This window comes from Canis aureus, chromosome 21 (assembly GCF_053574225.1).
Source record: "Canis aureus isolate CA01 chromosome 21, VMU_Caureus_v.1.0, whole genome shotgun sequence".
NCBI lineage: Eukaryota > Metazoa > Chordata > Mammalia > Carnivora > Canidae > Canis > Canis aureus.
Window position 1 is genome coordinate 48,356,739 of NC_135631.1, and position 27,771 is coordinate 48,384,509.

At 47.7% G+C, this 27,771-nt stretch overlaps 1 protein-coding gene across 3 annotated transcripts in view; it reads right to left on the reverse strand.

Annotated features, from left to right (window-relative positions):
* The window catches only part of GLI3 (GLI family zinc finger 3), a 269,638-nt gene that overhangs the window by 59,433 nt on the left and 182,434 nt on the right, over window positions 1–27,771 (reverse strand). For 2 of the 3 annotated variants that reach the window (XM_077864116.1, XM_077864118.1), the window contains 6 exons: window positions 25,933–26,135; window positions 22,724–22,870; window positions 17,329–17,530; window positions 4,663–4,876; window positions 3,738–3,854; window positions 1,998–2,138 (listed from right to left, as the gene is read on the reverse strand). In XM_077864116.1, the coding sequence (XP_077720242.1) occupies window positions 1,998–2,138; window positions 3,738–3,854; window positions 4,663–4,876; window positions 17,329–17,530; window positions 22,724–22,870; window positions 25,933–26,135 (1,024 nt within the window). The remainder of the gene's footprint in view (window positions 1–1,997; window positions 2,139–3,737; window positions 3,855–4,662; window positions 4,877–17,328; window positions 17,531–22,723; window positions 22,871–25,932; window positions 26,136–27,771) is intronic. The other variant, XM_077864117.1, reaches the window with a different exon arrangement.

Consider the following 27,771-nt stretch of genomic DNA (forward strand, 5'->3'; position numbering starts at 1 on the left):
GTAAGTTGATCGTGTAAGCAGATCTATCCTAAAACCACTCAGATTTCTCTCCCAAAACATCATCACTACCTTAAAAGCTTTCGCCACAGAGATTAACTACACTTCCAAGAGCCATGGTCTCTGAAAAGCTTTCACTTTAGGTGGGCAGCAGGGAGGTTACAGATGCTACCTCAGACCTGCTCCTGCTAATGAGGAGCTCGATTCCTTCCAACTGCAGGCTCAGAACAAGCTCCTTGCTCCATCCGGCACCTGCTAACAGCTGAACCATCATCACAAGCCCCCCTTGGAAACTACAGTGACTTTTCCTCAGAAAAGGCACCAGGGGAGAGCGTCACCTCTCAAGAGGACGTTTTTCAAGAGCAAGCAGCACGGGCAATGTCTCGTTCACGATGGCAGTTTCCATGCAAACAACTCCTTACGTCTGAAGTTTACTCACTGTACCATGAAGGGTATTCCTGGCATACTTGCCCCCCCGGGAATACCTGCCTACGCTAAAAGAAACATGCCAAGCTTCCCCCCCCCTTTGCTATTACCATGTCTCTGGTTTCCATTAAGACTCAGCAAGCAGGAAGGGCCATTAAGCAAGGCCTGGCTTAAAAATAACACTTGCATCAAACTAGAGAGAAAGCATCGAATTAAGGTCATGGAAAAATCTGGAAATACACCTTGATTAAAAACATTCGACTTTCTAGGTTCTTGCTGTGCTGAGGAATCTAGAATTCTTCCTACACAATTACAAGGAGACATGGTTAAAAAAGGAATGGGCCGGGGAGAGAACCGTGCTGATGTCACGCTGGCGCCTCAAAACATTCTGTGCATCACGGATCGCAAAACCTGGCAAACCATCTACTTCACACTTCGACGGGCCGGCGAGGTGTGGACTACATCACGGCACACGGGCCAAGTTGCAGAAGACACCCTGGAGGAGCTCACGCGGCCGGTGAGAAATGCGGGGTGTGTCAGGAATGGTTATCACTGCAGCGTCTAAATGGAGAAGGGTTATCAGGAAATAGGGATCATCCCAAATTAAAAGTTGCCATAAAGGAAAAGAGAACAGGGTGAGCATGTGCAGTGGGTGGGCAGGGGACTCACAACGGAGCGCCTCTGTCAGATGTCATGTCACATAAAAATAAGCTGACCAACCGGCCACACGTAGCAGCCCGTCCTTACTGCCTCGATGGGACCCTGCGGCTTCGTAAGTCTCGGTTACGGAGCGGCCCTTCCATCCTCTGGCGTGAATGACAGAGCCAGATCCAAAGAAGCCGTGGCAAAGGAAGTGTGCCTAGCCCGGGACGTACAGCCCGTGGGGGTGGGGAGCGCACTGCGTTATTGGGAATAAAAACCAGTAAGACGAGGCGTGACCATGCTACAAAAATACACGCCCCTGAACACATTCTACAATGACCCATCACTGTCCGTGGGACTACCCGCCCCACAAATGGTTGGCCTTACGTCAAGGAGCCGTGCTAACGGCTTCCCCAGGCCTGTTCCTATCCCACCTGGAAGACTCATGGCTGCATAACATAGTGGGACGTTCCCACAACCCTGCAGGTTTGGAGGAAGACTGCAGAACAGGAGGAAAAACAAAAAAACAAAAAACAAAAGGAACCGCCCCCCCCCACCCCGGCCCCCTCTACAATTTTTCCTACCGTTGCTGGGTGTAGGAGAAGAGACTCAAACTTGGTTAAAAGGTTAATAATAATTCATGTCCAGCTTACTATTACTCAATAACCATCAAAGACGCTAACTCAAAATAGTGTTTTCGGGCTTACAGGATCAGAGTCATTACGCTCTCTATTGAAGACTTTATTGAATTTTACACTAAGCTTTAGCTGACTGAACAGGTCAAGCACCCGGGCTCAGAGTTTTCTTTCTTCTCAGAAAGTCATAAAGCCCGTTCCCGTTTGCAACGCTGCTGGCTACGAAACCTGACTCAGCGCAGGGTCAGGGCCAAGGTCACGTGGCTGCAGAGCCCACTGCCCGGGCCCCCCACTCACGTGCACCAGCTGCTCCTGGGTGTCAAACTCCCGCGTGCAACCTTCCCAGTGGCAGTTGGTCTCATAGATGACTTCGGGCTCTTGTTTGCTTTCGTCTCTGTCACCCTCTTCCTTTACCAGGGTTGTTCCTTCTGGCTGTTCCTGGAGGGGAGGGGTGGCGAGGTAGGGTGGGGAGGGAGGGGAGGGGGGCGAAAATCAGACACAATAGAAGGAAAGATAAGAGAAAGGAAAAACAAAAGCAAAAACAAAAACAAAACTTCCATTGGTCTTCATCCTGAGGCAATTTTTCAGTGGAGGGGGGAAAAATAGGAGCCCAGGTCAATCAGCTGGATTTTGTGAACAGAAGTAGTCAAACATATGGAATCATTTGTGTGCATGTTTTCTGATTTACCAACTATGTCTTCAGAGGTTGTTAATTTGGGATTTAGGAACAGTCCAAACCGTAACGGTGATAAGAAGCTGAGACCAAACTTGGCCCCTGAACACGAGGGAAGAGAGAAATGAGAATGTCATCCTGAAAGAGAAGCAATGAAATGAGGTCGCGTCGTCTTTACCCAAGAGACTGGCCTTTGCTCTTTCGGTTAGATTCTTTCTAGTGTATTAATTCGTTTATCCTCATAGTTTGGAATCAGGGAAATGGTTGACTAGGAACTCTAACTCCGCTTTCCCTGCCTCTGGAGACTGTGAGCCGCACTCTGTGGGCCTCAGAGGGATCACATCTTCCTGGTTCAACTTCCCATCTGCAAGGACGTGGCTCGCTGCCCAAGAACCACAGCATCTACAGCTTGGCGGCGGAGTCTTTTTTACCCTGAGGTAGCTTCAGCAATAAAAATGCAAAGAATTTCCAGAATTCTGGGACATGATTAGGTGCAGATTCAGGATCTCATCTGGGGCAGGGTGACAAAAACTGTATTCAAGCGTTTAGGTGGAACCAGCCGGGCGATTGGCCGGCAAAATTCAAGAAGGCTGGATTTCAGACACCCACTCATTCCATCCTCAAAGTGCTCACTGGAAAGGAAATCTGGGCGGAGGGAGTTGGAGCTTGGGGCTGACGCGGCCTGGATGTAGAAAGGTCCAGATTCTGTGGATGTCCAGATTCCTGTCCAACCCCTATTTCTGGGAATTAACACTCACTGACCTCCTTCCTGTGTCAGGCACAGGGGTCCTAGGAGACAGTATTACAGGCGTAACAAACACATCTTAAAACTGAAGCCTGGAGGAGCTAAAGGCCTAAAAGCAGAGACCAGATTGGAATTTCTAAACCTGCCCTTTCAAGACTCTGGTTAAAGGACCAGAATCTAACTGGCCTCAAGTTAGTTTAGTTGTGCCTTGATCCATCCCTCTGTTCTCCAAGCTCTCCCGGCAAGTGGAAAAAGGCAAAATAAGAACAAATAAGACCATGGTCAGTGTAAGGAATATCATCAACTCTGCCCAGCTCGGGCTCAGGGCCAGGAGTTTTGTATTTCCGGCCCGATACCAGGGCTAAGGACCGATCATACCAGTGATCGGTCACAAATTAATCCCACCACTTAGACCATGAACTACAGTTCCTACCCTGCACAGCGTTTTTGTGTTTGCTTCTGCATTACAGAAAGAGACTGAGCCAGACTCCGTAAATGGCCTTGTGTCAAATGCGGGGTATGGCCAAGGGCCCAGGCCAAGAACACAGTGGACAAGGAAACGCTGTGAGAGACATCATCCTGGAGGAACCAGCTGGCCGCCAGAGCCCCGGTACCTCACCTGCTGGCCCCGTGGCCCCGGGCTGGGTAGGTCTTCGTCAGGTTTGATCTTGGACCGCTTGTTGTGCATCAGGTCACCAGTGCTACTCACCGCGGACTCACTCGTCGGCTTGTTCTGCTGGTCACATTTGCAGGGACAGGGACAAAAACAAACAAACAAAAAACACACAAAAGTTTTGATCAATAAATGGACTATAGCTATAACATGGAACTGTAGATAAGTAGGCCTCTCTGGAGGCCTAGAGTCCTAGAACAGGACTCTGATCACGCCCCATCCCATGACAGCAGAGCTCAGAAAATGTGTTCGAAGGCAGAGAAAGCATCCATGAGGCAGCTCCTTGTTTTCAACTCATGAGTATAAACTCCTCGTGGCTTTTCCAAAAGCTAAAAGAACAGAACAGGGGGCCTGGGCTTTAATGAGCTCCAATAGTGTTATTTAGAAGAACAAAGTTGCGAGGTGGGTAGCAAACCAAAAGAAAGTTTGCAAAGTTCTTTAATTAAGGGATTCAGATTCTTCTCTGAGCCGTATTAGTGAGGAGACAAGAGCAGAGGGCACAGCATGGTTTGAGTCTTCCCGTGAAGTATCACACGATTCTAGACGCCAGTGGACGGTCGCCAGATGAGAGCGACGCCTCCATGCAACGTATGGGTTACACAAGCACCGGACCAGAGGGAGCCCAGCCCTCATCAAGCAGCCCGCCTTGCCACCATGGATGAAATGACTCTGGGGGAAGAAGCCACTGTTTAACGAGGACCACACACATCACATGGTCACCAACACTGGAGACTGCGGCCCAAGGTTAGGACGACGGCAGTCTTAAAGCCATGAGAACACATAGGTACTGGACATGGTCACAGCTCAGGGGGTGGTCAGGCTCCCTTCTAGGACTACCAGACGGTTGGGCTCATCGAGCTGTCTCTCTCACCTGTGAGGACTCAGAAGGGCCAGAGGTGACCTGGACGGGGTTGAGCACCGTAGGGATCCCAGGAATAGGCCTCTGCGTTGGAAAAGTTGGAGCAGGGTGGATGAGCGGAGGGCTGTGTCCAAAGGCCGAGCCTAGGCTCTGTTGTCGGCTTAAGATTTGCTGATGCATGTGGAGAGACACGGGTGCAGAAGGGTAGGTGAAGCTCAGGGCAGGGCTGCAGGTGGGGAACAGAGAGTACAAGACTGTCACTCACACGGAGCGCAGAGACTGCCGCGGGCACGTCGTGGCCGCACCTCTGTACCGGTGTTATTACCATCCCCAAACGACATCGGGTCTGTGTGTTCAAATTAGAAGGTAAAAACGGTTACTGAGGAACATCCTAGACGCTTCCAAGGGGAAACGTGGCTCCTAAGGCAAGACACGCGGGTGCGTGCGCCCAGACACACAGACCCGACATAAGACTCGGCACAATGGAAACAAAAGCCACCAGCTCAATAACAGCTATTTATTGCAATAACAAACTTTATATAAAAAAGAGAATGGGTGACTACATGCTTTATAGTACTTTTATTGGCTCTCACTGCCGTATGTTGCTGTGCATGGACCAATTCCTTTAATCTCGGCTCACGCTGCGTGCTTTCATATGTCTCCGGATCTTATTACAAGAGGAAGGAAAATCAATTGGTTAAATGTGTTTTGAACACCATGCTTGTCATATCACTCATTTGTTTGTAAAGATGGAAAGCTTGGTTCATCCAGAATGCCACCTAAAGAATTTCCATCAGTGCCGTCTGGTTACAGAAGCTGATGGATTAACCTCTCTTGGCTGAAATCGGTGATCAATGGGCTTCGGTAGAGGAATATTCCAGTGGGAGGGCACAGCTCCCTCTCCCAGCTAAAGAGCAGTAAATGTCCAGGAAAGCCCATTATACATGCTAATGCCCGTCACCGCTTCATTACGCCCCAGCACCATCCAGCCTCCAGTGGGCCTCGAGGAAGCCACACTATTACCTGAACATTTCTCGGCGGGCAGACAGTCCCGAACCGTTCTTTGTGCTGGCACAGTTTAGGAATCAAATCCTCTTAAGAGAATGAAGGGTTCTCGGGGAAATGCGTGAAAAACTATAATTGCATTCATGAACATGTCTTTCTTAAAACATAAATCAGTGGGAAAAAAAAAGAAATAAAAGATGGATATTTATATATATTTGCTCCATCCTGCTGTGTAATACCCAGAAAGAATCAGGGTTTCCTGTCATGTCAAAGGTAGGATTCATGCAAATTTCCAATCTGGTGGGTTAATTACTATTGCTGGTAAGCGCATTAGCTGAGAATATAATAATTACAATAACAAAATTCAGACCACTTCAACAACTTTGGGTAATAATTCCGAAGATATACTCCGTTCATTAATGTGACTCCACATTTTGCCTATTTGACTACAATCCATGAAAGGCGGCTTCAATGGGATTACATTACTATTATTCCTACAGAGAACCTTGCATTACAATAGCTTGCCCATTTAAGACTGAATATCATTAAGAATACCCTCGGAGAATTTCACCCAGCTTGGAGGAACCCTCCTTTCATTCCGCATTGTAGTTCTGTAATAAAGGCAAGCAGAAACAGGGTGAAAACAGTCATTGTTCATGGCAAGTTAGGGAGAAATCAGTAATAATATTCCGTTTCTGCAGTGCTATAGTTTCTGCCCGTGTTTCCGAAAGCAACCGTGAATGATTACAGCGAGACTCCGCTAAGGTAGCTGTGTGGATGATTGATAGGGCATTAATCAAAAGATGCATATCTGCCCCAGAATTTGTTCACAAGCTTTCTTCTAATAGCTGATTTCATGTTCACTGAGCTCTATGCCAGTTTGTCCAATTTATTTTTCAGTGTACAAGCCATTCATCAAAAAACACAATGATTTAACGCCCCCCCCACCCCTTTCCTTTTAGTGAATGGGTATTACTAAGTCCAAGTACCTTATTCTGCTCATTAAAAAAGCAAAGACCCAAAGACCCCACTCCACATACATTTGCAATGTGACACAGAGTTTGCGGGAGCCTCCGGACACCTTTCCAGAGTTTCCTGAGCTCAGGCCGGCGTGGAGGGGGCACCTCCGGCCCCTTGCACGTCGGATGCGGGAGGGCACCGCATCGGGGGGCTCAGCACGCCAGGACCCGATTAAGAGTCGAGGCCTTCAGAGGAAAGATCCCATAAGGCAGGCGATGCTCTCAGTGGCCTGTTTCAGCGATTTACCGACGTCCACAGCCGGGCAGGTCGGGTCTGATTTTACTTTCCAAAAGATGTCAGAGGGAAGGAAAGCAAGTTCCAGCCTGCCCCTGACCTCAGCAGACTCAGGGAAGGGCAGGCACGGCTCTCGACACATCTGGGGGGCGTCGCGTCCCCTTGCGGGGAGAAGCAGGTGCCAGGAATACATTCTCCAGAATGCAGGGCTCTCGGCTTCCAGGGGACACGATGGGGCTCGCCTCGCCGCTTATTCCGAAGGAGCCAGCCCAGCCACGCTGTCCCCCAGGAGTCCGGGGCAGGGGGCCGGGTCCCACCCCGCACAGCCCGCGCTGCCACCGGCTCCTCGAGGTGCCCGGGCGGCGGGCTGCTCCTCTGGGCCACAGAGCCTCTCTGGAACTCGAGGACCGTCGTGGCCCCTGGCGCTGTCACTGCAGCAGCAAGGATGGGGGGAGCCAGGCTCCTCCCGCTCACCGGGGGGCGTGGAGGTGGCAGCGAGCAGAGGCCCCCCACGCTGGTCCTGCGGGGTCCCTGTTGAGCTCAGCACGGTTGCATCTCTTCTGTCAGCGGGTCTTAGCTAAACTGTCACCTCCTCAGACAGCGAGGCCTTCTGAGACCCAGGCCCCCTCGGAAGGAGCCCCTCCGATCACCTGCTGCTGGAGGACACTGCTGTTCCCTGGCCACACCTGCACTCAGCCAGTCACACCCTCCCTCCCTCCAGACTGTGGCGTCCCAAGGAGCAGGCCCTGGGTGCCTGGAACACGGCCCAGCACACAGCAGGCGCTCAGGATTGAGCCAGTGAGCCGCCGGCCTCTCCTTCAGTCTATTAGTTCCCAGTTACTGCTGCGACGAATTATCACAAACTGAGTAGCTTAAAACAACACACACACACACACACACACACACACACACACACACACTACCTTACTGGCTCATGAAACCAGCCTTGGGTGCTTCTGGAGCCTACAGGAGTCCTGCCTCTTGCAGTTTCTAGAAGCTGCCTGCATCCTCTGCTTGTGGCTCCATATCACACTCCCACCTTCCTCTTTAATTACATCAGGGCCACCCGAATAATCCAAAATAATCTCCTCATCTCAAAATCCTTAACTTACCATGGCTACAAATGCCCTCAGGACGAGGACCACTTTGGGGGCCTATCAAACTCCAAATACTCAATTCAAAGAAAAATACGTTTTCTTCCTAAAACCGCCACTTGGCGATGTGTCTATAAAACAATATAAACAAAGCTAGTACCTAGATTCATGTCTTTCTATAGAACTTTAGGGACTGAGGACAGTCTTTGATGATTACAGAGGTCGGAATTAAGAAGAAAAAAAAAATCCCACCTTTAGAAGTCCTGAATAGTTTATGTATTCATTCCACAATTTTCTAGAAATGTAAAGTATTGATATTGTTGAGAGTTTTTATAAATATCTTCTTCATCCTCTAAAGGACCTTAAAATCTTGGTCCACCTGAGTACTGTTACCTCAAAGCCTTTTATATTTCTGCTCACCCTACTCTTTCCTGTGGATCACATGAAGAAAGATTAATTTTACAATCTGATTTCTCGATTCTCTTCACTCAATATCTTTTTTTTTTTTTGCTATGACAATTTTTATTTCCAGAACATCACTTGGGTTTTTTAGCAAATCGATTCCTCTTTTTAAGCCTTTTAGTTTTTACGTAATTTTTATTTTTTTTAAATATTTTATTTATTCATGAGAGACACAGAGTCTTCACTCAATATTTACCAGATTAAATATAATTTTTAAAGGACTATTTTTGTAGCTTTCACTTCTTTTCCAAATGACTACGTGAAAGATGGGGTAATTTAAAAGATAAATATTTATAAAAATGTGACTTACAATTTATTTACTTATGTTTAGTTGATGACACTAGGAGGCAAAGTCAGATGGCCCCCATCTTCCCAAGCAATGTGCTAACAAGATCACGGGCCTCCTGAGACAACAATCCAAAAGTAAGTCTTATGGAGGAGAGGAAAGATAAGTGCTCAAGTCATACAAGTGTGAGGAATATGGGTTCAACCGTCCCAAGATCCCACGGAGCCGTCAACCTGGGATGTGCATTCTAGGCATCCCATCCCAGACACAGTGTGCAAGAGTATGTGGGGGAGCTTCTAGAAACTAGTGATCCTTGCAAAACACTTTTGAGAGACGCTCTTCTAAAACAACGGTTATTAAACCAGAATAAATTAATTTCAATATTAATTTGCCTTTTACTTTCCTCAGAGCAGAAAAGGAGAAAGGTGTGGATTTTAGGTCCTTGACCATAACGTGCGTGGCATCCTCATCCACTAAATATAATTTCCAGCCAGTAGAAGAGATTTACAGTTATAGAATTTTTTTTTTTTTTAAATAAAATACTTTAATGGAGCATTCCTCTGTGTTTGGTGACTCAGGGACAGAACTATGAGCACATCTTTATAAAACTACTCACGGTCAGTTCCCCCTTTATGTTCGGTGCTAACAGTGATCAACAAACTGATGTCTAAGTGGGAAGCAGTTCTCCTGTTTTCCAAAGATTTAAAATGAAAACTCCCCAAATCCGAATCTTTGAAAAAGGTTTTTTTTCTTTTTTTTTTCGAATCCTTGAAAAAGTTTTGATGTATTTACTCTCTATCAAAAATCAGAGGTAAAGGTTTTCCAATACTCTTTTGCAAAGTATGGTCAAGTTTTGCAAATTGGGCCTTGTTTCTTAATTTGCAGTCAGTAGTGTAGTCACGCCTCATTCAACTGGAAGTCTCCTGTCTGGGACTCTAGCAACTTCCCCCAACCTAGCTAGAATTTGGAGTGTAAATAGAAAGAAAATGTTAAGCGAAATAAATCTCACAAAATGCACACATGAAATCATGCATCAATTAGATGCATCAATATATCCCATGTATAGTCCCAGAGCATGAAATAATTTTTGCAACTAGAAAGGTATCTGTTATAACCAATACACCATACTTTGAAATTCATAATCATTTTCCACTTTCACAACATTGTTTTTTCACGCCAAGGAAGTAACGGGAGCCGACATTTGTACAGAAACCTTACGATTAATCAGTGCATCAAGTTTATATTTAATTCCTAGAATGACATCTAAGTGGGAACCCTAAAAGTTCCTATTGCCGAAGATCATTCGCTCAACATTCATTCAACCCTACTATACATAAAGGTATTTCGGACATTAATATTCAGGTTGGATGGATGAAATCCAATTAAAATGGCTATAAGATAAGCCCATACATGTTTCAAAAACAACTCAGGCATTCTACACACAACAGGCAAAGAGGGTAGGGGGTGCCGGGTAATGCAATATGGGAACAGTGTACGTGGAGTGGCGTAATTTGGCCTGCCGCGGTCTTTCACATTGGCAGGATAAACAGAGCTGATGGCAGCATGGAAGAGATCTGTTATTCAGTAAAAATAAGGCAAATAAATCAAGGAACTCCAAGAAAGATGGCAAGAGGCTGGATCACCCAGCCACCGCACGCTGAGAGGTAAAAGTTTCCGCCTGATTATTTAATGACGTCCATCCAGATGGCAGCTGTCCCTACCTGTGTCACCGAAGGAGGAGGGCCACTTCCACAGCACGCAGTGCCACGGCTCCTCTGTGGGAACACAGGGCCTCGAGGACGAGTGTGCACGAGTGGTGCTCTGCACTTCTGACCTACATCTTCTGCAGACAGGCCCATGGGTTTCCAGGCCCATTTCTAGGACCCTCACCATCTCCTACCAGCGTGAAGAGTAAAGGACATGTGGCACCCCTGCGTTCTTAGGAAAGATCTTGTTTTAAATCTGAAATCAGTGCAAACTACCTACAAACACGTGTTTCGTTAATGGCCCTGGTTGCTGTATTTTGCTGGGATGTGAATTTCTGAAACAGCCTTTGAAGACACGCATGTGACACCTGGACGACGTATTTATTGTTCTAGGCTGGGGCACAGGGACTGAGAACCCCCAGGCCGCAATTTCTGTGTGAAGAAGCCAACGAGGCTACCTGCTTTCCAGCACCCGGTGTCTCCTGGCTCTGGGGCTCATGAAACCCCAAGGCAAAGGCAGGCAGTAGTCAGTGCCTGGTAGGAGGAGGCCGGGTTCAAGAGGAGAGAAGCAAGTGGGGGAGGAGGAGGCGTTCTAATCAAAACCGACTTTGTGGCTACTCCGTGGCTGTTGCACTAACGAGGCCGTCCACTTGCTGGCTACAGCTGTGGAATTTACTGCGCAACAGCTGCCGTTCAAAGTAGGAACGGGGCCTCCCCAGTGCTGCTGAGAATGGGCCAACATGCATTATTGCTCATATAGGTACAGGCCCAGGGACACACATGCCTGCACGTGCTTCTATTTGAAATGAGAAAAATAAAAGCTTCCACTTCTATCCATAAAAGCTCCCAGGGCACGTTTATTGGAAAACGCAGCAGCTTCAGAAGTAATGAGCACACGCATTAGACCCATGCGCTCACAAAAACAAGCAGGGATGGCCCCAACCTTTACACGGAGGTGCGCACACTCTGTGGATACTGCTCTGCACCAAAATCCGTCCGGCTTTACGGGACAAAAGTGTTCTAAAAGGCTTGAAAAGCCACTTGCCATGAAACCAACAACCAGACAAGACCTCTGTCAACATGAACAGCGGTGACACCCTCTCCGATGAGGTTTGGCTGGGAGCACCCAAATCATGGAACTGGCTCGGCCATGCAGATGTGGCCAGAAAAAGCATAATCAGCTTTTCAAAAACACCATCAGGAATTATGATTTGCCTGTAAGGACGAGCACTTCCGACCAATCCTTTTAGCCGGGCCTCCCACTGGGGAGGCCTAAGAGAGAGGAGGAAGGCCTGGGGTACAGAACGAGAAGGTTCCGAGCTGGCCCCGCCAAGCTCTGTGCAGCACGGCAGTCGCCGAGTGCCTCTGGTGCAGCCCACCAGGCTCCCGGGCATCAGCTCCCTCCACCCAGACACAACGCAGCCTCCCAGCCTCCGGGGAGGCTTCCGAGGCTCCCTGCCCGGCCCCGACGGGTGGACGGGTGGACGGGCGGCCGATGGCTGTGCGCAAGCCGGCCCCTGCCTGCCCCCTCGGGGGCGCGCCTCCCCCGTTACTGCCATCGAGCCCTGCGCTGCTGACGTTCCCTCGACGCCCCATCCCTTCCCAGCCCACGGCCCCATCTGGCCCCTGCTCGTACCTGCTTGGAGCTCGCCGAGGGCAGGGCTCGTGCCGCGCACGCCTGGCAGCCCCAGGCCCGGCCCGGCGACTAGTACAGTTGAAGATGCAGCTGAATATTTGGGGGACTGAACGACTAACTGATAAATGAAGTGCTGTCTAAAACCAGTGACCACAGATGGGAGTAAATAAAAACTACCTTTCTCGGTATTAATCACTTTCACTGCTGCTGGGGGAGAAGGAGTTTGTCACCACTTTCAGAAGACGCAATCAGAGTTGCAGGACCCTGGTCATCGGCACCGTGCTCACCCCCGCTGTCTTCTTCACGGTCTCCCACCCAACCTGTGACGAGCAAACCGGCCCAGAGCCGAGCCGCTGCTGGAGGCCCAGCTGGTGCCTGTCCTGCCTCAGGAAGTGGCAACAACGGTGGCTTCCTCCAGGAGCCTGGGACCGAGAGCGTGGGCCGCGCTAGGACACAGGCCACCGTCCACACCCCAGCCACGGCTCCGGGGCCGTGGGCGGACACACTGTTCTCACTGGGGCGCTGCGGTGCGTGACACCTGACCCCCGCTTTCATCGAGATCTCTGTCCTGGCCACGCCAGGCCTACAACCACTAGGACACAAGCCCACCTTCACTCTGGCCATTAAATTCAAAGCGAGAACGCTGTAACTGGTGGGACAGGAATGAGTGGCCTACTCATTTCTTCTTGCAGGTTATTTTTGCCTGGAGACCACAGGAAGAGGAGCGTCATCCGAAACCCCCCTCTTCTGACTGCGGTGCAATTTCCAGGGGAAGGTATTCGCAGAGGCAAAGGCACTTCTACTCTCCTGCCATTAACTGGGTATTTACAACATCCGCCTTTAGCCACAGAGGCTGGAGGCTACAGGTTGTATTTGATAAATGTGACTCATCTGGGCTTAGATTGGAGTCTTCAGGGGGACGGACAAGTTAAAATTTCTTGAGACAGCCGAATAGTTCACAATGACCCTTTGGAGTGCACAGGGGTTTTGTTTATTTGTTTGTTTGTTTGTTTTTTTGGAATGGTCATTTTTGTTATGATATTTAAAAGATAAGATTTGTGACGTACATTTGGACAATAGGGTTGAAAAGTAAGACAAAATCGAGTACGCCAAGGGGCTTCCATGAATAAATATTTGCCTTCTGCGGTATTTTTATAGCAGTCTGAATTATTCACTAAATACATAAATACGAGAACCATACACAAGGACAGACATTCGTTTTTTTAACCTTTTATTTTGTATCCATCCTTCTATCTCTCTATAGCTCTCAACCTATGGACATATATTATTCATAAAGACTGTTAACATTCTGAAAATCAGGATTATTCACCTGCCATCGATAGAAAGTTCCTTTGATAAAGGTGCTGATGAGAATTCCAATTACTCATTAAAGTGCTCCTTCAGGGTTTGCCTGGGTGGCTCAGTCTGTTAAGACTCAGGTCGTGATCTCTTGATTTCGGCTCTTGATTTCGGCTCAGGTCGTGATCTCGGGGTCGTCAGACTGAGCCCCGAGTCGGGCTCTGCACTAAGTGTGGAGCCTGTTTGAGATTCTCTCCCTCTCTCTCTCTCTCTTTCTCTCTCTCTCCCCCTCTGCCCCTCCCCCGCTGAAAAAAAATGAGCTCCTTCATTTATTCACCGAAGAAAAACATTCATCAAGTGATGTCAGGGTGAGAAGGCACAGGTGTTACGGGTGGCAGCATGCAGCCCTCTGGTTCGTGCTCTCCAGCAGAGGGAAAACAAAGAGCAAACCCCTAGATGAGCCAGGAAATACAGGAATTTCAAAAAGCGGCAAATGCTATCATCAGCCCCTTGGGGAGTAACACCTGAACCCCATGCTACATGGAGGAGAGCGATGGCATTTTTTGGCAAACTGAACGCGTGACTTCACATCGAATGCCGTCCTTCTAACTTAGCCAACAGCCATTGTTCTGCACTGCCAGTTCCAGAAGCAGGTCAGGTGTCAGAAAACAGTGCAAAAGGTCCAGTGTGTTTGGGGTCAGTTACGAAGCAGGGGATTGGGATATTGGCACTCGACCTTCTCCGACTTCTAGCAAAGACCCATCGTGTTGAAGCGTAAAACATGAGGAACAGTACACTTTCCCAAATCTGTGACACAGAAACAGTGAGCGTGCCTCATACCAAGCACTCTTCTGGTACACAGCAGTGGTTACACACACCCTCAGGCCACACTCGCTCCACTATCTTTATTGCTCCAGAAGGTCAGCTACCCTTTTCAGCTTTGCTCACATTGCCCCCCCTTCCCCTGCCACCCACTGGTCCTACCACTTTTACAGACTATTCCTCAAGTCAGTTTTTAGGTCACAAGCTCAAACTTGGAACAGGGCAAGCAAAACACTAACATCAACCCAGCTATAGGACGGGCAAGTGGTGCCGAGGATGATTGCTCTAGTTATTGTATTATATGGCAGGCTGAATCATCCTGGGTGGTCTGCATGCAGGCTTTTTGTGCATTAAAAGCGACCTCTGGTCCTAACCCACACTGGCTGTACATTGAAGAAGGAGAGGTCAGGCTGCCAGACAGAAGAAAGAATGGGAAGCATCCGAAGGTGAGGAAGAAGAGGTGACCGGGCCCCCCTGGCAACAGCAGGCCCTCCTGGGACCTGACTGGTCTTTAAGGCAAACCTCTTTTTCCAGCTCTAATGAGAACGACAGGGTCTGTTGGAGCTCCTTGGAAGCAGGGGAAGATGATCAATCCCCGTCAGGATCCAGCACTAGGTCCCCCGGGCCGAGGTGAACAGATCCAGAAGGCAGAGAAGATGGGGGGAGGGAGGTAAGGATAAAGCAAGACAACATTGTGACCGTCTGCACCATATTCTAATCTGAGGCTCTGAGATGCTGGGAAAAGTCAAGCTAGCTGGGCAGAGAGCCAGAGCGAAGAAAAATTAAGGAGAAGCAAGAGAAACAAATGCTCACAAGTGATTCTGTGCGAATCTCATTTTTGTGCGTATCCTGGTGTGCCATATTTCTACCACTGTCATGCTATGACTGCTAGTCAAGCCACATAATAGTTACATAATTTTAGCAAATTGAGATACGGTCATTGGCAGCCTATGATCCTGGGAATATGTGCCAGGAGTGCGGGAACAGCCAGGCTGCGGTTCAGAGGTGGGCACACTTCCTCAGAGCCAGTCTGGGATGATCGTGAGGGTCCCAGGGCCAAGCCGTGCTAGCTCATCTCCCGGAGGGGCACCATCCGGGATCAGTCCTCCTGAGATTTCGCCCATGGGTAGGGGTCTTCATCCTGGCACTGCACACCTACGTCAGCTTTAATAAAACACGCCATGCCCTCCACAGGGGTGCCCTGTCTGTAGCTTACAGATGTGAAGGCTGAACTGCAGAGAGCCGACGGGCAAGAAAAGTTTACCGAGCTGGTGGCAAAGCTGGAATCTGATCTGTGCCCAACTCCAAAGCATTTGTGAGGACAGTGGCTAATCCCGAAGACACCGCAGGACCTCCCTCTATGGACTGCTGTCACGTAAGCACGGTTACTGGCTTTGCTGTGTTTCCACACTTTAACGACCACATTAACTGAACAAAGAAAAGCACAAGAAAATGACATCCCGTCGTATCAACATAGGACTTATAATAGTTAAACACTAACTTGTGTGCCATGGAGTATTGCTGATAATTGAACAAGCAAAGACTTAGGACTGTAATTGAGAACCTCATGGAAAAACTGGTGGTATCCATCATTTCTAGTAAATACGCTGTGTTACTCCTGCTAGCGTTTTCTTCCCCAGACTGTTGGGGTTTCTCTAATACGTATACCCGTCATGGAACACCCATCACCTAAGAACTGAAGCTACTGCCCATGTGCAGACACACACCAATAACAAAATCCTCGCTTATTCAGAGCAAGGCTAGCAAAAAGAGCCTTTGACACGTCCTTTTAAAGCGAATAACTACCCATGGTTTGCAAAACTCTAGTTCAAAAAGACTGCTTGCTAGTGGGGCTCAGCGGTTGAGCATCTATCTGCCTTTGGCTCAGGTCGTGATCCCGGGGTCCTGGGATCGAGTCCTGCATCGGGATCCCTGCGGGGAGCCTGCTTCTCCCTCTGCCTGTGTCTCTGTGTCTCTCAAAAATAAATAAATAAAATCTTACAACAATAACAACAGAAAGACTGCTAGTGACTGAATTCTTAAATTAGGGGAGAAACACTGGGGGGAAGGGTCAACTAAAGTTGATAACCAGGGTTGCGTAATGAATGAACTCGAACCTGATCTAATTCTATGCCTGAAACAAGCATTTGGTAACTAGCACAGTTCAAAACAGTGAGTGATTAGCTGATAAAAGCAGTGTAGGGACCCCTGGGTGGCTCAGCAGTTTAGCGTCTGCCTTCAGCTCAGGGTGTGATCCTGGAGACCCAGGATCGAGTCCCACATCGGGCTCCCTGCATGGAGCCTGCTTCTCCCTCTGCCTCTCTCTCTCTCTCTCTCTCTCTCTCTGTGTGTGTCTCTCATGAATAAATAAAATCTTACAAAAAAAAAAAAAAGCAGTGTAAACACACCTAAAACTCATCACTTGGCTTACTTTTATTCCCTACTTATTGACATCAGCTCACGTTTGATCATTAGCAGTGAGAAATATTTTACAGGAAGCACGTTTACAGCAGCCTGTGTTTGTGCCCTCGCATGCGAGTGCAGACACGAGGCACCTCACCAAAGGGAGTGTCAGAATGTTCTCGCTGTAGGGTGACAAAACAGAGAGCTTTCAAATTAAGCTAAAAATACGTAATAGGAACACAAGGAAATCTTCATTTGCCCCATCGCCTCTGACAGATATGCCTTCTGATGTCATCCCATGTATTTTCCCTTAGATTAAAAATCCTGCTGACGCCTTTTCTTCCTTCCTGAAATGTGCACCCCCCCCCCTCCCCGCAGTGAACAGCGGAGAATCACGCCACGCCTGGTCTTCCGATTTCTGCTCCTGTCATGCCAGGTGCTCTGCAACCGGGGCTGGACCTGGGGCCTGGGTGAAAGATCTGCCCTGCCCACTGCCTCTACGGAGGAACTACGTCTGGGCATGCGGGCTACTGACTGTACGGTCCGCCACAAGTTCTTCTGGGCCCACTAACTGGCTCTGGAATTCACTGCAGCGGTATCTGCGCGGCACCCGGGGCAGGCCCGGTGTCGCGCTGTCGCGCTCATCCTCACGGGCTGTCAGCACTGACCCTCTGTTCAAGAAACACATAATGGATTCTGGAAAATACGTACCTGATTGCACTCGCAGACAAGTGGCCGTAGGAGCCGCTCGCTGAAGAGCTGCTGCGGGAATTATTGAGAATCGTGACCAAGGAGTTGGGAGATGTCCTTATCATGGTCTGAAGGTCAAAGCTGTGATCGGACAGCGGTGATATGGACAGTGTACGTTTTCGGCTCGGCCGGGCCGACAGCCTGGGGCTGGGGAATCTGGTGCCTGTTACATAAACAAAACAGAACCCGATTACCTGCGGTTGTGCTCGGCACCTGCTCTGTATCGCGACTTGCCCCGGTGGAAGAAGTGAAGGAGAGGAAGCCGGCAACTTGCGGTGACAAGTACCTCTCCACCCACTGGTGATCTACTGGCTACAATTGAGGAAATTAGGGAGAAATATTTATCTTCCAGGGCTTACCTCGGGGGAGCTCTGTTTATTAATGTGCAGGCAAAATGATAAATTGCTAAACAAAAGGGAAAGACTTTTATGTGTTATCCCGCTCATTTCTAGTGATTTATGAATCTGACGGCTGCTTAGATATTCCCATCATTAATTCACCACAAGCGACAAAGACAGTGGTCCCCACAGTTCTACACAACACACCCCTCCCCATCCCAACATGCACCATTTTAAGGCAATGAGCCGAAGGAGAGAAGGAATTAAAGTATCCAAAGACTAAAAATTCAGCTTACTTATGCCCTCATTTCCCTAAGATTTCTGAAGTTATCTGATCCATGTATACTTACAGCTTTACTACCACAACAGATAAATGCATTACCCGAAATTAATGGTTCTCAATTGGGGGCAATTATGCCTCCAGGGGACATGTGACAACATCTGGAAACATTCTGGTTATCACAATTCTCGGGGTGCTACTCGCATCTAGTGTGCAGAGGCCAGGCGTGCTGCTGAACACCCAGCGACGCCCAGGCCAGCCCTCCACAATGGAGAATTCTCTCCCTCCAGTAGCGCTGAGAGTGGGGAACCCCCACTCCGTTCCCCATACTCTAAAGGCATAAGCCCCAATAAACATCTCAAATCTCAGCATGGTTTGGAGATGTTCCAAGTTGGAACATTAATGCACAAGCATTAAAATATGGGCTTTCGGGATCCCTGGGTGGCGCAGCGGTTTAGCGCCTGCCTTTGGCCCAGCGCGCGATCCTGGAGACCCGGGATCGAATCCCACATCGGGCTCCCGCTGCATGGAGCCTGCTTCTCCCTCTGCCTATGTCTCTGCCTCTCTCTCTCTCTCTGTGTGTGTGTGTGACTATCATAAATAAATAAAAAAAAAAATATGGGCTTTGATGAATCTATTTTAATCCTCTGGACCTTGCTTCTCCAGTCAGAACCAACAGAGAAGAAAGCATTTATTATTAGAAATCCAGTCTTTATTAAGACTCTTCCAATGAAGTTCTCATCTGGAGGTTAGTAACTCACGCGTAAATGTGTGCCAACTTAATACAATGCTTTTTTAGCTAAAGAGTTAACAATTAAATATGCCTACTTGCCTTCAATATGGTAGACACTAGAGATCTGAATTTTAGGGATTGGCTATGAATGTGGCCCAGAGGCCCACACTCCACTAAGGTCAAATTTACATTACAGAGTCATCAAACTCAAGTTGAACGAAAGAATGAGAGCACAATCCCACTCCGTAAGAAGCAAATCAAACACGATTAATTTTGAATAATAATGGAGGGTTTCTATTTTAGAGTATGGGTACACTTTCACACGGGGGCACTACACTTTTGCAGTACCCAGAGCACAGAAGCAGAAGGTAAGCCTTCTTTATAGAAAGAAGCCTAGGCGCTTGGTCTCTGGAAACTTCCATGGGAATATTTCTTTCATCATGGACCTTGACACAAGATAACAATCCAACGTGCTTCGAGACCATGTAATGAAACGATATAGATGGATATGAGTCTACAGACGATCTCAGAGAATACACAGATATACTTTATAGTTAAAAAATAAATCACAAACTGGAGCTTAGGAAGTCAAGTTAGTACCATCCACGTGTAAAGCTGGAAAACCAATTTGAAAGATGAATATGGTGGCTCCTCAAATTTTTCTTTCAGACACATTCAAAACTGAGTTTCTTCGTTTAGAATCATTTCGTTATCAGCCTGATTTAGGTCGTGCTCCTACCAGCATGGCTTTCCCAGCTATGAACACATCTTTTCCTGTTTAAATCAGCATCTTACTTTTATTATGGCATCTGCCTTACACATAAATGTTTCACATTTACTCCCTTATGAGAAGCTAATTTCATCATAGTTTTTCAGTGAAGAAATACATTCCACTTACAAACAACTCCAGGGACTCCAGATTTAGTGTCTACTTTCATATAATCCTCAGCAATAACCCTTCTCAATGGGTCTCAGTGATCACGGGCAGAGTTAAGAGTAATAGGGCATTCTAGACAGAGAGGATTCCTGGAACACCTCTAATTCTTTAAATCACTAACTAGATAAGGTGGCCATTGATGCTGTGAAGCAAGAAAGGTCTTAGGGGCCCCTTCCATCTCCCACAGACAGAGCCCAGAGGCCTTCCTTCATCCTTCCAAGGAAGCCTTCCTGTTGTTGCCCATGCCTGCCTGGTTGGTTCAGTCCCTTTGTTTTTCCCTCCTGGGTGGGCTCTTAATAATTAAGTCTCCACCAATACAAATAATGTAGTTTTGGGGGAACCCTCGGTTCTAGAATGTTCCTCCTAGGATTACTTGCTCTCTTGTCTTTTAAGGTCATCAATCCCAAAAGACAGAATTAGAGCCAAAAAACAGACTTGCTTATTCTAACATGCGACATATAAATACTCTGTACTGTAAGTGGTGGAAACCAAGATATGCCCCTTGTCAGCATACTTAAATGTCAAATGCTCATCAAAAACCAGTTTATTGTGGTTTCCGCCACCTGAAGAGTCCTGAAGATCCATTAACAATGGATCCAAGTGACCAGCTAGATACCAGCTGGGCTCTGACACTGCAGGTGCACCTCCAGTGTAGTAATTTGGAATTGTTCTGCTTCTCTGTTGGAAAGGTCTCCTATGATTGAAATGCTGGGTGCTCTTATGTTATACTTAACTAAATGCTATTTCAATTTTTTTTTTTTGAAGGAAGATAGTATTTTAAGCACTTTCCAACCCTTTAATATATGCTTCCTAACCCCCTTATAAGCAAGCAAATGGAGAAAAGTCAGCATTTTGGAACGGTGATTCAGGATCCTCCGGGGAGGGGAACAGCTAAAACCCAAGGTACACATTTTAGAAACAGCCAAGAGAGAAGTGGCCCACGTCCACACTGATCTTATGGGTTCCTTCGGAAACGGAAGCCCGAGCATTCTTATTGTTCCAACACAGATATCGCCGATCTGGCTTTCTGTTAATTGTTTTGTTTCTCTGTTCTAATAAAGAATTCTGACAAAGAATAAGGAGGTTTCTTTTTATGTGATGAATGATAGGACATCTAAATTCCTACTTAATGACAATCAATTTACCATATACTCAGGCAAATTAAAATTCCTTTAATTAGTTTTTACAAAGTAAAAGGGTAGCTTCATCCTTTATTTAGATAAAAACCGCCACTGCCTGACTGAACATATTCTCATCAAATGTAGAAGGCAATACGGCTGACCTTCCAAGGACTCTCCCCTATTTTAATTCTTTATTTGCAGATTTTCAAATAACTAATTTGCATAATAACACTGAACTTTTTCCCCACAATCCCTAATTGAAATGTGGTTATGATGAATCTGAAACGTAAGCTCTGGACTCTACAAAGCCAAACAACACAACCCCTGCAGAAGATGGAACACGTTTCTTGTACTTTTGAGTGCGGTAATGAACTCCATGGAAAGCAGCGCAAGCTGGGACCCCGCGTAACCCAGCTGGGTTCGTTCGTGGCCACAAGAGGACGGAGGCTGTAGATTTCGCCCTGTGTGAACCAACCGCCCTCTCTCCACTCCAGACCCGAAGGCTGCCTTACTCACCATCACTAGAGACCTGACCAGGGTACACCTGTGTCACAGAAGAACCCAAACAGACTGTAGATGAGAAAGCACCAACCAACCAACCAGAGAAACGAACCAACCAACCAAGCCCTGGCATATGCCCTACTCAAAGCCATGTGGTTGTCATAGTCAAAGGGCAGTGGCCTCCATTGATATACACCTCGTACGATGTTTCGCATTCACTTCCTGGCACCTGGCAAATGGAACTGGAAGAGTGTGAATAAATAAGAACTCTTGGATGTTCTGAACCGTGATACTCACAGGCTCATTTGTCTCTATGTCTAGATAAGTGACCCAAAGGCATCGCTATAAGCCTTGAGGGATCCAAAACTAAGTGATGTAAAAAGCATCAAAAGATGCCATTATCTTCTACAGTTATGTACTAAAAATAACTCTTTCTGATTAGGAAATGCTTTTCAGTTTTCCTCGATTAAAGGTTGTAGTGAAATATAATTGTTATTGTAAAGAAAACATATGAGGCAAAATAAACCCATGGAAAAAATGTAAAAACTAAGTCTAGGGTTTTTAAAAAAAAAAAATTTATATTTTTAAAATTTTTTTAATTTTTAATTTTTTAAAATTGATTTTTTTTAGGGATGCCTGGGTGGCTCAGTCGGTAGAGCGTCCAACTCGTGATTTCGGCTCAGGTCATGATCTCGGGGTCCTGGGATCAGGCCCTGTATTGGGCCCCCTGCTCAGCGGGGAGTCTGCTTGAGATTCCCTTTCTCCTTCCCCCTCTGCCCCTCCCCCACTCGCATGTGCTCTCTCTTTCTCTCTCTAAAATAAATAGATAAATCTCTGACAAAAAATAAGAATAAGATAAAGATAAAGTTTTAAAGCCTAAAATCTAGAAAACCTCAAGGAGTGACTGGGTGAGTACATCCACGTCATCAAACACATCTGTTTTTTTTTTTTTTAACTTTTTTTTTTTAATTTTTATTTATTTATGATAGTCACAGAGAGAGAGAGAGAGAGAGAGAGAGGCAGAGACACAGGCAGAGGGAGAAGCAGGCTCCATGCACCGGGAGCCTGATGTGGGATTCGATCCTGGGTCTCCAGGATCGCGCCCTGGGCCAAAGGCAGGCGCTAAACCGCTGCGCCACCCAGGGATCCCAAATACATCTCTTTTTGTTATCAGGACAATCAGGGCAGGAGACCTTTTTTACACCTGCCCAATGACAATCGTCTGCATCTTCCAGTTTGTTGGTCTCGTAGAGCTCTACAAGGAATCCCACGATGGCCAGATATGTGGAAGCTTCTTAGAAAACTGGGCAGAGCAGAGCACCAATTATTCTTCCTCCCTCCCCGGTTTCAAAAGTTAGACAACCACCTAACCTGTGCATCCATCTCTACAACCCACGAGTCAGCATCCACCACCACCAGGCTACAGGAAAGAGCCCCCTCACTTACTGTCCATGGCATGAAGATATTCCATGTGGATGGCCCCAGCGCCGGCAGTGGCAGCGGAGGGAATGATGTCTGCGTAGGGGCTGCGCTGGCCAGCCAGCAGAGCCATCTGATGATAGTATTCCGCTGGGCTGACCCCAGCATGGGGGGCTAGGAGAGAAGACAAGGAGAGTACGGTGACTACTTGAGAAAGGTCAACGCGAAACTTTTCTCGAGACTTCCCAAAGCCGTCTGCCCCGTGGCCCACGTCAAGATTCCCTTTTTATGGCTCATTCTAGGTTAAAAGCTTCTTTGACTCAAACTGTGCTTTCACTGAAGTCTACAAGGTATCCTTCACTTGAAAATCAAACCAAAGAAAAAGAAGAGAAAAAGTAAGATACATCATACAATTTTTGAGGCTTAAAGACGCAATGAAGAATTCCAAATGATTCAAGCGTATTTACGTTCTCCTTCTCACGTGTGCCCCTTCCAAATTCAATCACTCTGACATGAAATCACTGTGTGTTCACATATCTTACAGGGGTAGACAACTGAGACCCCTGTGCTATCTTCCCGGACACACTTAAAATCCTTCCCTCAGCTTCCGGCAGGAGCATGAGTCGGCTCTCATGACCTGGAGGGCCCAGGGACTAGGAATGGAAAAGCCAGTATGGTTTTAATAATGCAGGACCGGGTGATAAGCTGCAATTTGGGGTACCATAATGTTAAAGCTCCTTTCTCCCTTTTTTTTTCATTACAAAATCAGAAAGGAAATACACCTATCATTCTGGTGCAATTTACTGGCAAGAGTCAGCACTGCGAGAGTGGGATAATAATCTGTTTCCACTGCCAATCTATGTGCAAAAGCAGCAAGATACTGTGGCAGTTCTAAGGGTGGTCTCCAGATCCTCCAAGATCTGGATGAAAATCCCAGCTCCTCCTCTTCCCGCCTCCAACAGTTTGCTGGTGGCAATGAATGTGACAGCACTCGGCACCCAGCATTCCATCAGTAAAAGTTAGTTTTACAATTATCATGTAGAAATATGGGTAATCTAACAATAGGTCTGTGTATGTTTTACACGTGTTCACATGCTTCTTATACATGATAAAAATGTAGACAGAGATGCACACGAACCTCTTAGCCTACGTGTGAGAGCCATCGGGACTTGACTTTATTTGATTATTAGTTAAGATTCTTAAAAGTCAGGAAGAGGAAGGCACAGCAAACCAGTCAAAGAATGTTTTATTCATACTCATCATCAAATGCCACAGAAAACAGAAGACAAAATGCTTTAACTCGAGGTACCACTTTCCACTGGCCCAACGAAATTTCTGCAAGGCAGGCATAGCTCCAAGTCTGCTGTGAGCTGGCCTCCCTGACCTCTCTCTCCCTCTGTTCTCCGGTGTAGTCATTTCCTCCAACTCCCAACTACTCCACGGAGACGACTCTCCAGTTTTTCCCAGTGTCTCACCAAAACAGGACAACTGACTTGGGTCTGACTGTCTTACAGTTTCATTTTTTTTTTAAAATGTGAATCTTGTCCAAATGGCACAACGTATTCCTTAGGTACCTCATAACTGTGTCCGCTGCACTGACTCAGAAAGAGGTGAGCTATTGAGGCAGTGCAGCTGCTCTTGGAAATACAACTGAGTAGATTTACTAAGAACTTTCATACAGCCTCCGACCTCTCCCCACCAGGCATGGCCAGCCCCAGGAAGGGGCTCCAGGGAGGATGTGGGCAGCGCAGGTCCCACGGATAGGAGAGATTGGTGGTGCCCTGCGCTCTGACACAAGCCCCGGTGACTTGTGGGTGTCTCTTAAGAGAACTCATAACCTGCTATTTCTTTTTTAAAATATTTTATTTATTTATTCATGAGAGACACATTGAGAGAGAGAGAGGCAGAGACACAGGCAGAGGGAAAAGCCAGATCCCTGCAAGGAGCCCGATGCGGAACTCAATCCTGGGACCCTGGGATCACGCCCTGAGCTGAAGGCACATGTTCAACCGCTGAGCCCTCAGGCGTCCTGTAACCTGCTATTTCTAATTAATATGGCTTATGCAATACTGGACCTTCATTCAGACTCCAGCAATCGTGGGCAAGTGTTTGTTGGATGTGTGCAGGAGGTGGCAAATGCTCTTCCTGAATCAAAGGAGTGTTCTATAATTTGACAGTTATGGGACACACAGCTCTCATTAGAGTCTTGTGAAAAGTAATTAATTGGGAAGCTAATAGAACCAACAGGAATTTGACCCCTGAGAGCTTAAAATGAGCATCAAATATAATAAAATTAAAGCCTAAGTTTGTTTCTCTTCCCACTCCATCCCGCTTTCAGTTCTCACTGGGCACAGTCAAGGTCGGAGGGCACATGCAACAGATCTGGACTCTCATGTTCTCTAAGACTTGCTACTCAGAGTGGGGTCCACAGACCAACGCGCTGACCTCACCTGGGAGCTTTCCAGCCTGCAGAATCCCAGCGTTCCCCCAGACCCACCCCACTCCACCCCGAATCATGTCTCGTCATCATTCCCGGGTGGTCCATGCACACCGTGGAACTTGACAAGCGTGAGTCTAATGGACACATCGGTACAAACGTGCCTCTCAGACGTACAGGACAGAACAGTGTTGGTTGGAAGGCGAGCAACCTGGCTGGTTACACACGCATGTGATGTGAACAGCATCCGGGCCCCCACAAGAGGACAAGGAGCCGCAGAACGAAACTGTGGCTGGGAGCAAGGTGTCTGCAGCCAGTGAGTCCCACCCCTGCCACTTGGGAGCCAACGGGCCATGGTGCAAGTGACTTAGCCCCTCAGCTCATTGCTCTCCTCCCCTGATAATGGAGACAATGACCCCACCCTCAGGGACGTCCCCTCATGCCGAAGTGAAGCAGGCTCTGAAAGCCCTTAGCATGGGGGCACCCGGTGGCTCAGCTGGTTAAGCGTCTGCCTTCGGCTCAGGTCATGATCCCGGGGTCCTGGGACTGAGCCCCACATCGGGCTTCCTGCTCGGCGGGGAGTCTGCTTCTCCCTCTGCCCCTCATATTCTCTCTCATTCTCTCATTCTCAAATAAATAAATAAAACCTTAAAAAAAAAAAAAAAAAAGCAAGCACTTAGCACAGCATCAAGCACATGGGAAACACCCAGCAAACATCAGAGCTGCTGCACAGCACATTCCAGGTGGGGCCAAGGTGGAAGAAGAAGGAGCTAGAAGGAAATGGTGGGGAAGGACTTACCATCCGTAGGGCTGAGCCCCCGAGCTGCCGAGATCATGGAGAGGGACGGGCTGTGTAGGGACCGGATGTAGTCCATGTAGGGGTTGATGTAGGGGTGTGGAGGGCTGAAGGGGGGCTCAGAGGCTGCAGCGGGGTTCCGGTGTGGGGAGATCCTGATGAAGGGCAGGTCCGAATACGTTGGGCTACTGGATAAAGCAGAAGGCCTGGGTGAAAGAGAAAACCAGACACAAGAGGTGTGGGTGAGACAAATCTCCACGGGCAGAGGCTGTTTTCTGCAAAGGAAAATAAGAATGAGGTTAAGTGAACTCGAAGGGTCTTGGGTAAAAGATACCAGGCGTCGATGTTTCCGATGACCTTAAAGTCATGGCGACAATGCAGGTAGGACGGTACTACACAGTGATCTGGGCAAAGGAAATGAACCTCTGAGATAGTTGACGGCACTCTGAATACAGAAAAATAAAGGTTGGCCTTGGGCTTTCCTTGGGATGAAAAATTCTAGCCGAAAAGGCATCTGATATTAAGTAGTGCTGCAATGGTATCTTCCACTTGACCTGAACATTTAGATTCACCCCTGGAAACTTACCTCTCACCATCATGGTGTTCCACTAATAGAAAGAAAGAAAGAGAGAGAGAAAGAGAGAAAGAGAGAGAGAAGAAAAAGAGAGAAAGAGAAAGAGAAAGAGAAAGAGAAAGAGAAAGAGAAAGAAAAGAAAGAAAGAAAGAAAGAAAGAAAGAAAGAAAGAAAGAAAGAAAGAAAAAATTGCAAATGCGTGTGGTCATGCACACAGCGGAGCTGCCCAAAAATTAAGGATGCCAACTGTAAAAGTCGGTAAGAAATGTGAAATCAGACACTATTTCTTGGACTTTTCCTGCCAGGGGTTTGTGGTTTGGAGGACAGCCCGTTTCACAGATCCAGACTTCACCTTTTGGAAGACAAGCCCTCCTCTGTGAGCCAGTACCGAGCCCACCCGTCCTGCGACACTCAGCTTTCAAGTGGCACCCTGATTAGCCACGTCCAGGAATTCAGTGCTCCCGGGGCTACAAAGTTGGAAATAGAATGGGGGCGGGGGTTGATCGGGCTTGTGCCTTGGTTACGATGAGCTGATGAAGAAAAATTCTAAAACACACCTTGCTGCCACCATAGCCTGGATGGCTCCTGGGGACTCCTTCCCTGGGGACAGCGGTTGGTTTCTGGAACAGCCAGTTTGGGTATCCAGCTTCCCCCCATCCCACCCCACACACACCCCAATCACCACCACCACCACCTTGTTTCTTCTCTAATAGAAAATGTTTTGTGTGGCTAATCCAGTGAACTGGCTACGACAGGCTGGAGGCCTGTGCTCTCCGCTTCCTCGCTCACAGAGGCCAGAAAAAAGAGGAGGCCGCGAGAGACACAGATCCCCTGAGCACTGCAAATTCCTCTTAGGCCACTGGCTTTAGGCACGACATGAAAGGGAGGGGACGAACACGTTCTCATCATGCCTCCTGAAGCAGAGGCACACGGGCCGGCCCCCAGCACCCCGTCAGGACCCAATCTTGGGAGAAGCCAGCTCCCCAAGTGCACAGCGCAGCCACTGAAAGAAATGGGGCCGCAGATCAGATCACACACTTCCTCTCAGTGGAAAATAAGGGGTTGAAATATGGGGGGGGTTGAGGAAGGTAGGACGTTCACCTGCTCTTTAGTCCTCTTTTCCACTCTGAGCTTAAAAAAGCAAAAAGTGAGGCTTTTTTTTTTAAGATTTTATTTATTTATTCATGAGAGACACACAGAGAGAGAGAGAGAGAGAGAGGCAGAGACACAGGCCGAGGGAGAAGCAGACTCCACGTAGGGAGCCCAAG